This window comes from Macrobrachium rosenbergii, chromosome 4 (genome assembly GCF_040412425.1).
Source record: "Macrobrachium rosenbergii isolate ZJJX-2024 chromosome 4, ASM4041242v1, whole genome shotgun sequence".
Taxonomy (NCBI): domain Eukaryota; kingdom Metazoa; phylum Arthropoda; class Malacostraca; order Decapoda; family Palaemonidae; genus Macrobrachium; species Macrobrachium rosenbergii.
This window is the reverse complement of record NC_089744.1, coordinates 21,367,501-21,377,032: the sequence shown is the minus strand read 5'-3', so window position 1 is coordinate 21,377,032 and position 9,532 is coordinate 21,367,501. Positions and strand designations below refer to the sequence as shown.

The 9,532-nt window shown below is 35.0% G+C and overlaps 1 protein-coding gene across 5 annotated transcripts in view; it reads right to left on the bottom strand.

The window, feature by feature from the left end:
* The window catches only part of LOC136831139 (uncharacterized), a 37,895-nt gene continuing 28,363 nt past the window's right edge, over positions 1–9,532 (bottom strand). For all 5 annotated transcript variants that reach the window (XM_067091102.1, XM_067091109.1, XM_067091117.1 and 2 more), the window contains 3 exons: positions 7,656–7,718; positions 4,013–4,117; positions 1–2,224 (listed from right to left, as the gene is read on the bottom strand). In XM_067091102.1, the coding sequence (XP_066947203.1) occupies positions 2,094–2,224; positions 4,013–4,117; positions 7,656–7,710 (291 nt within the window). In that variant the 5' untranslated portion in view covers positions 7,711–7,718 and the 3' untranslated portion in view covers positions 1–2,093. The remainder of the gene's footprint in view (positions 2,225–4,012; positions 4,118–7,655; positions 7,719–9,532) is intronic.

Genomic DNA, 9,532 nt, shown 5'->3' with positions numbered 1-9,532 from the left:
TTTCTTCCAAAGTATGAACAGGTTTTATTATTGTTGTTGTTGTTGGGAAGCTTTCACTCACATGGGCATTAAAAATGGATTATCAGCTCATGCGAGCTTCAGCCGCACACAACCTTGCACAGCCTGGCAGTTGTAGGTCTTTTGAGACAGTGATGGTCACATAAGCTTTTCACAGTTTCGTAGACTAGAAAATTGATAGTGATATAAAATATTTGTAATGTAAAAATATATAATGATATTTAATGCAATTACCTGCAAGATGATATTTGCTGTAAGGTTATCTGGATGTAATGATAGCATGACGCTTGCTTTGTGTCTGCTAGTACTTATGTGAATTTTATGTATGAGGAAAAGAAATGATTTCTTTTCAAGGTACTGTACAGTATGAGTAAGCCAGCTTATGTTACCAAGGAAAACCAAGAGTGAATACCTTTATGGAGGTAACTCATTATGACATAGTCTGAACAAAATACTTTTTTAACTATCCAAAGAATATGGAACTCCTTGTTAATTTTCTATATCTTTTGAATTGTACTGTGTGCAGCATATTTTCCTCATGAATGGTGGGAACATTAAGCTTTTTTTAAAAACATGCAAGGTTTCTAGTATAGCATTTTACTGAGCATGTGTGGTGTATCAAATTATCTTCTAGCTTGAAGTGTTTCTTGTACAATTATATTGGTGTGAGAGTTGACATACCTTTACTGATGACTGTTATATCATAGCCAAAATTGTGATGAAATTTTAATATTTTAATGTAATGTTTATGCACAGCAGCATTACATATGGTAGTTAGTTTTCTTTTATTCAGTTATAATAATAGCAATATTACTTGGCAATTTCTCAAATTAGGATTTTATACAAATGATTTTTAATGGAATGAGTTCCACTGATCATGAGGGTGAATTCCATTTTTCAAAACAATTACATTATCTGTAATGGAGTACCCTAAAGCCATAAATATTTCTACAACGGTTAGTGTAATTTTTTAAAGTCCCAGTTTAATTATATTAGGATTTCCATATGGAAATGTATAGAAGTCACTTTTTCACTGTAAGAAAGCAAAGGCCGCAGATAAACACAACTAGTGTCTGTAAAGAAAATCACAAGAATGGGGCATAAGATTCTTCATGACATAAGCACAAGCTCTGAAAAAAGTTGAGCAAAGTCAATTTAAAGAGATACTTTCGTTTGGAGTATGAATAGGGTTTGCATATCTGGACTAGTATGCCAATACTGTACTTTCAATTATTTTCAACATTAAAAGTCTGTTTTCATGTAAAAAGTAACCTCCATGAATGTACTCTGTCTCTTGAAAAAAAATGTAAAGTTAATTTGGTTAAATTATAGAATTTTGCGTGTAGTTTTGAACAGAAGCTGCTGTACATTTGCTGAGTAGAAAGTAAATGCTATACTGATTCTCAAGCCACAAATTTCTTAGTACCTCGAGTGTTTACTAAAACTCTTTTTCAAAATAAACTTTGAAGTTATACAATTGGTATTTAAATTCTGAACTTAGTAGTAATTTGAAATATAGTGTAAACCGGAAGGTATTATGGATTTAGTACTGCTATCACATGACCAGTATAGTATAAAGTTTAGTTTGAAAACCTTAAGGTAATTGTAGCTTACACCAACCTTATAATTTTCAGTCTTTTTCTTAATTTGGTTATGTTTAACCTAACACAAGTAGCAGAAAAATTATTATGAACTCAGCAGAAAGATGCTGCATCTTAGAAAGGTCCATAAAAAATTATAAGATAAATGAAACATGCAGTCAATACGACATGAAGCAAGTACATGGCTTTCTTAAAATTATGGTATTTAAAAAAAATTTTTCATGTAAAGAGTGCCTGGAAGATACAGAAAGTTGAATTAGCATTATTTTGAAGTTTTAATGTATTTGAGAGTTTATGAAGTATATTAGCAACAGTATTTTTTCCTGATAATAGTTGCATTATCAGATGTAATTAGAAAAGCAAGACTTCAGCCCATTTGTCAGGATTCAGGAGGGCATTCTCATTCGTAACTTTCTTGAGCCCCAGTTGACTGAATGTCAGGGATAATGTATTCCACATCTCAAAAGAGAATTTTCAGTCATTTAGGTCCTCCGTCCATCTCCTGTGCACTGCTGCATACAGAACAACAAAGGCATAAAGGGTCACTCCAGCGATGACAACTAGGATGCAGGCAAACACAACACTTAAGAAGCCCTCATCAATACCTGGAAATAGTTTCTTGGATTTATTCCTGATTAGCATTTATGGAAGCTAATGGTTATTGTGGAGAGTTGAAAATATGGCACTATATTTATCTATATATTTGTTTAATATTCACTCCTATTATTTTAACTTAAGGTTTAAAATATTTGTTGTTTTGAAAGAATTCCTATACATGTTTGTATCACTTGCAGACTGGTGTGTCACTAGGGTAACATTGCACTGCTGTAGTTCTGCATATTGAATGATGATGTATGTTGAAAAGTTTTTGATGTTCCATCATTTCTGTTTTATAACCGCTACAAACATGGAATGCTATAAGTTGAATCACACAAAGCTATTTTTAGATAAATCCAATAAATTATGGAAAAAACTATAGATTAATTTATTTCTCATCTTATGGGCAGTTCAGTTTTCATTTTACGGTGCTTCATTTTCCCCTCTGACAGCCATTTCCACCACTTTTCAGGTTTACTGCCTTTGTCGTAGTTCATACGATTTACTCTGGGTGGTAGATTATTATTTTGATTATTGAGACAAGTATACCTTAGTTTAACCAGACTACTGAGCTGATTAACAGCTCTCCTAGGGCTGGCCCGAAGGATTAGACTTATTTTACGTGGCTAAGAACCAATTGGTTACCCAGCATCGGGGCCTATAGTTTATTGTGGAATCCGAACCACTTTATACCGAGAAATAAATTTCTGTCACCAGAAATAAATTCCTCTAATTCTTCATTGGCCGGCCGGAGACTCGAACTCGAGTCTAGCAGAGTACTAGCTGAGAACTCTACCGACTTGTCCAACAAGGAACTTGATTAATGAGATAACTTCTAAATCCTCATAAGACTTGTCAGAGGGGTTAGTTTTTGGATGACAGGGGAAAATTGGAGCAAGGTAAATTCACAGTAATGGAACACTAAGCAAGGAGATACCAAAGGGAATGGATGAAAAGGAATAGGCAGAAGGCAGTGTAGCCAGTGCTGAAGTTACTCTGCAGAGAACTTTTAGCACTATCTGCAGTGTCATACAGTTCCTCATTGGCAGGTGGGCATCGTTCTCAGCTGGCACTCTGCTGGTCCTGCGTTGGATTCTCCGACCGGCCAGTGAAGAATTAGAGGAATTTATTTCTGGCAATAGAGATTCATTTCTCGTTATAATGTGGTTCGGATTCCACAATAAGCTGTAGGTCCCATTGCTAGGTAACCAATTAGTTCTTAGCTACATAAAATAAATCTAATCCTTCGGGCCAGCCCAAGGAGAGCTGTTAGTCAGCTCAGTGGTCTGGTTAAACTAAGGTATACTTAACTTTTTTTGCAGTGTGTCATGCTGTCGCTCACTTTGAATCGACGTGTGCACTTACTAAGTCAATGGTTTGTACAGTATTTGCCAAACCAAAAAATTGCTTTTAAAGTTTAAAATTATGTAAATACATTTTTAGTTGTACTTAAAAGCATTTTAAAAATGTATTTTTCATAATTGGTTTCTGCACACAACCCTTCTGGATTGGGAGCTGGTAGTAAAATATTAAGTCGTACATACTCTGTTTAGATTTGCTGGGTGTTTTTTATGATTACTGTGCACTCTGAATACCTTGTATAATTGAGTTTATTTAGGTTGTTGAACATATTAGTGGCATTCAAGTTCTGCATCATAAGGAAGCCTTTGGTTTTAATGTAATTTGAATAGATATTTAGAGATTGATGCATAAACATTTCTGTGATTTAGCAGCACTGGAAAATATGATACAAATGTATTGAATCAGTAAGTATTTTTATATTATCATTTCTATACCTGATTTCTTTTTTCCTCCTGAACGGTCATTGACTATGGCTTTCATCTGCCGAAGTCGTTCTCGTAGCTCCTCCACATTCTCCTCTCCATTTTCCTCACCAACCCCTGTAAGGAAATACCTTCCATTAATAATTATTATTACTAGACAGATTCCACTTTATAATCTGATATCCTCTTTACCTTTCTTACTTACAATCAAGACAGTGTAAAGAAGTTTAGTGTTTAATCAAATGATTTAAATAGTTTGAATTGATTTCCAACCCATGTACAATGAAAATATGAAATAAAAATCCTAATTAGAAGATGGTTATGAAGCACTAATTAAAACTTTTTTAGGCCTAACTTAATGGCTCAAAGTTCTCATAAAAGTTATTAAAACTGGTAACTCTTCAACACCTTAAGAAGTGTATTATAGTTTTCTGTGCATATGAAAAAGTAATCAATTGATATTTATAGAAGATGAGGTACTGGTTCCCAGAACAGATATCTGTGAACACATTTAAACTAATGAGTTACTGGTTGTGTATAATATTAAAGCTTCTTACAAAAAGGATAAATTGATTTACCCAATTTTTTGCCATAATGTTTATTCACAATTTCAAACTTATCATATATTCTAAGTAAGAGTATTGTTTTGGAAGCATTGTCTTATGAGTGGGTGAGTGGGAGTTATCATTCAATACAGTATACTGTATATGAACACTGTAAATAAGGTCTTATATACTGTATATGAACACTGTAAATAAGGTCTTATATACTGTATATGAACACTGTAAATAAGGTCTTATATGTTTACAAATACTACATATGAAGTACTTTAATTATAGGTATGAGTATACAGTCCATTCCTATACTTTCTGTGGTTCAAGTAAAGAGAAATTACCTTTTTCGAAAGTTTGTAAAACGAAACTTATCCAAGTACCTTATAAAAGTTACCAAGCTACTCACACACTAATCTTGTTTGAACTGTGAGTATGAAGCAGAATCATTGTTTATAGGCTATATAGTATTTATTATTTATTTTTTTTATTAAATGTTATCTTTACAAGCTTTGCTGGAAAGACAGTTAAGAAAAGCAGAGTGCTTGACACTCGCTTTTCTTTCAAGAAATGTAAGGCTATCCGGACTTTCTTTTCTTTCTTTCTTGAGGATAAAAGATGTATGCATGAATTTATTTTCATTCTGCGTTACTGGCCTAGCCATTGACAAATATGAGTAGGAAGGATACCTAAACATTATGAATTAGTCAGCTGCGCAGTAGTTTGCCAGGAGTTGCCCTAATGAGAATACAGTACTCAAGATTGCTGCACTGTTTTTTCATAACTTACCTGTGTAAACTGTACTGTTTATTTCATCACTTACCTGTGTAAACTGTACTGTTTTTTCATAACTTACCTGTGTAAACTGTACTGTTTTTCCATAGCTAACCTGTGTAAATTGTACTGTTTTTCCATAACTTACCCGTGTAAACTGTGCTATTTTTTCATATCTTAGCCGCCCTCAAATTGGGACCAACTTGACGTGGTGGGGGGCTCTCGAACCTAGGGATTATTATTTTTTTTTTTTCCTAAGTTTGATCCCAAGTGTCCCACATATATAATGATATATTTTAGGAGTAATTTTGTGGATTCTTCCACTTTTGTCAAAATTACCAAACCTAATAAATGGGAAAACATCATGGCATGGAGTGAAGTTGAATCTGAAGCTAAATAGTGGGAACTGTGGTAGAACCATCATCTACCTGATAATGTTCGGACCTGTTTATTTCAGGCGGAACTATTCTGTGGAGCTGGACCACGGATTCCAGGGGGGGCATAGTTCTAGGAATAGGAATCTCGGCTTTCTGTCCGGTTAGCCCATATTGTGATTAGGATGGGGATGACTGAATTATTACAATACACTGTCCTAGCAAGCGGGTTTTGCTTACGCTTGGGCCAAACTAATCATGATATGCCATCCCCTTTTTGGGGTAGGGTAGGGACGCAGACATTTGGGAGTCAGTTCCCACTTGTGCCATTAGTGGAAGAGTCAACTTCATAAAAAGCCAATGATATCTTTTCAAGATTTATTAATTTTTTTTTCCTCCTTATGCAAGGTAGAACTAAAGTTTTCAGTACCCCTGGACCCCACGATGATAAAATTCTGGCACAGTCGATGATTATTGGAACGTCACTCCCGAATCTCCTTAGTATAGACATAAATGCTACAAAGGAACACCCTGTTCCAAGTAAAATCTCAATTCCTAAAGACTCAGAGAGTTTAGAAAGTCAAAAAGAAACAAAAACAAATTGGTAAACTCCAGTATCATAACACTGGAACCATACATAATGGACAATAACTCTAAAATAGAGACAAGTAATCCTCCTAAAACCCCATCAACACAAGACAGCTCATCACTGATGAATGTGAAAAAATCAAAAAGAAATAACCATCGACTCAATCCAACGCTAGTTCATTTTGAACATATTTTTGGACCAGACAATTGGTCCATATTTTTAATATTAAAAGCAGAAAAACAAATCTCACCAGCCATATCAGAGAGCAAATTATTAAATACACACCCCACACAAGATATGGAATGTAGACATATCAAAAACAATGAATGGCTAATACAAACAACCAAAGCCCAATCAACAACCTTTCTACAAATAACCAAGATAAATGAAATAAGAGTAACAGTAACCAGCCATGAAACACTAAACTATACACAAGGAACAGTGATGCTCTCAGACTGATGAAAAAGAGCTACCATCAAAACAAATCTCAATTGACTCCCTTAAATTAAGATACAGCAACATACATGACTTGGAATTATATACTGTCCCAAGTAGAAAGGATGTAAATAAACATATTAAAATAATCAAAATAAAATTTACAAACCGGGAACTATCACGAAAAATAAAAATTCTAGGACTAAATAGAGAAGTTTGCCCCTTTGTCCCTAAACCTCTCCAATGTTCTAACTGTCTAAAATATGGCCATTCAACAAATGTGCTGTTTTTCCATACCTTACTTGTGTAAACTGTACTGTTTATTTCATAACTTACCTGTGTAAACTGTACTGTTTTTCCATAACTTACCCGTGTAAACTGTACAGTTTTTCCATAAATTACCTGTGTAAACTGTACTGTTTTCCTACCTTATCTGTGTAAACTGTAGCATTTTTTCCATAACTTACCTGTGTAAACTGTAATATTTTTTCATACCTTATGTGTGTAAACTGTACTGTTTTTTCCATAACCTACCTGTGTAAACTGTACTGTTTTCTCAAACTTTATCTGTGTAAACTGCACTGTTTTTTCTATAACTTATCTGTGTAAACTGTACTGTTTTTCATAACTTACCTGTGTAAACTGTACTGTTTTCCCCTAACTTTCCTATGTAAACTGTACTGTTTTTCCATAAATTTCCTGTGTAAACTGCACTGTTTTTTCATAACTTACCTGTGTAAACTGTACTGTTTTTCCATAACTTTCCTGTGTAAACTACACTGGTTTTTCATAACTTACCTGTGTAAACTGTACTGTTTTTTCATAATTTACCTGTGTAAACTGTACTGTTTTTTTCATAACTTACCTGTGTAAACTGTACTGTTTTTTCATAATTTACCTGTGTAAACTGTACTGTTTTTTTCATAACTTACCTGTGTAAACTGAGTGAGCTGCTGGTCTGTTTCGAACTCCATCATAATTCTCCATGTCTCTGTCTGTAATGTAGAGAGAAATAAAAATCATATACAACATTCATTCGATTCGAGTTTTGATTTTTAAGTACTAGAGTAAATATTCCTATTTGATACTGTTGGTTGATTCTCAGTTATTCTTTGTCATTTTGGAATCTCACTTACCAAAAAATATATATGCTGTATAAGGAATAAGTGAATAATTAAGAAATGTACCATTTTGTTTTATTTAATTGTCTTAAATTTTCTGGTTAGCAAAACATTTGCCATCAGTTTTCACCTAAATAAATAACTGCTGCACATATATATTGAATGTGATATTAAATTAAATAGTATAATAATAACAGTACGTAACATACTTCTTGTGGCAAATGTGCTTTAAGCTCTGTAACAAACTCCTGCATCTGTAATCATTTTATTTAACCGTTACGTTACTTTGTCACTGCATTTAGTAGCAGTGTAGGTTTCTATGGAATGCTACTGTGCCAAAATCTTCACTGCTTTTTAGACTTGTGACAAGTTTCCTGAATACAGGCTGCATTATTTATGACTTTTTTGTTTGTTTGTCTAAAAATATATTGTTGTTATTAGGGGAGCATAAACATATTAGTTTTTGTTCTTGTAGTTCAAGTGAATGTATGTATTTTGTCAGTGGGACACGTAAATTATTTCTGTCATTAAGTGCATGCAAATCGTTAGGGTTGGTGGATCCTAATTTCCCAGATCGCACAGTTTTTAATATTCATGGGAATGAAGTTTTGGGCATAGGGGGGTTTAATGAGAGACCCAATGAGCTACCATACTCTCCCACAGAGGATAACATTGCCCTATTCAACCAGTGGCTGCTGGAACGTTTCTCAGGTACAACATTCAATGTAAATAGAAGACCCTTTCCCATAATGAGCAGCAAACCGCACCATATTCACCTGCTGCCAGGTGTGGTGCCACACACTTACCATACACCAATTACTATCCCTAAGCATTGAGAGAATGAGGTCAAAAAGCAGATAGACAAGGATGTTCTAGCAGGTATCTTGCAACCTATGCCTACTGGGGAGGTAACTGAGTGGTGTGCCTGCATGATGGTGGTAGGCAAAAAGGATGGCACTCCGAGGGGGACCGTAGATTTTCAAAAACTCAATGCATGCTGCAAAAGGGAAACACATCACACGTTTGCACCGTCTGATATGGTGTCAAGTGTCCCGGTGCATACTTTTAAGACTATGGTTGATACACACTGGGGATTCCATCAGGTAGTGTTGGATGAAGAAAGTCGAAAGCTTACGACTTTCATAACCCCTTGGGGGAGGTATCAGTATTGTCGCACACCCATGGGGCACTGCGCTGCCCCAGATGCATACACCAAAAGATTTGATGATGCAATTGTGGATATCCTGAGGAAGTTTAAATGTATTGATGATATACTGTTGCATGATTCTAGCATAGAAGAAGCTTTCTGGCATACTTTTGATTTATTGTTAGCATGTGGGAGGAATGGTGTAACTCTTAACCCACATAAATTTCAGTTTTGCCAGAGGGCTGTGAATTTTGTGGGCTATAATGTCGGGTGGGGTAAATATCTGCCTTCGGAGGATAAACTGGCTGCCATAAAGAAGTTCCCAATGCCTGACCAGCCCACCATATCTGATATTTGGTCGTGGGTTGGGCTGGTCAATCAGTTGGCTTCCTTCGTTGCAACGGCACCTGTTATGGCACCATTTCAGGAATTATTGAAAAAGGGGGCCGGTAAAAAAGTATACTCGGATGAAATTTTGATGTCTAAATTTGAATATGCTAAAAATGAGTTGTGTAGATTAATATCTGAGGGTCTGCATTAT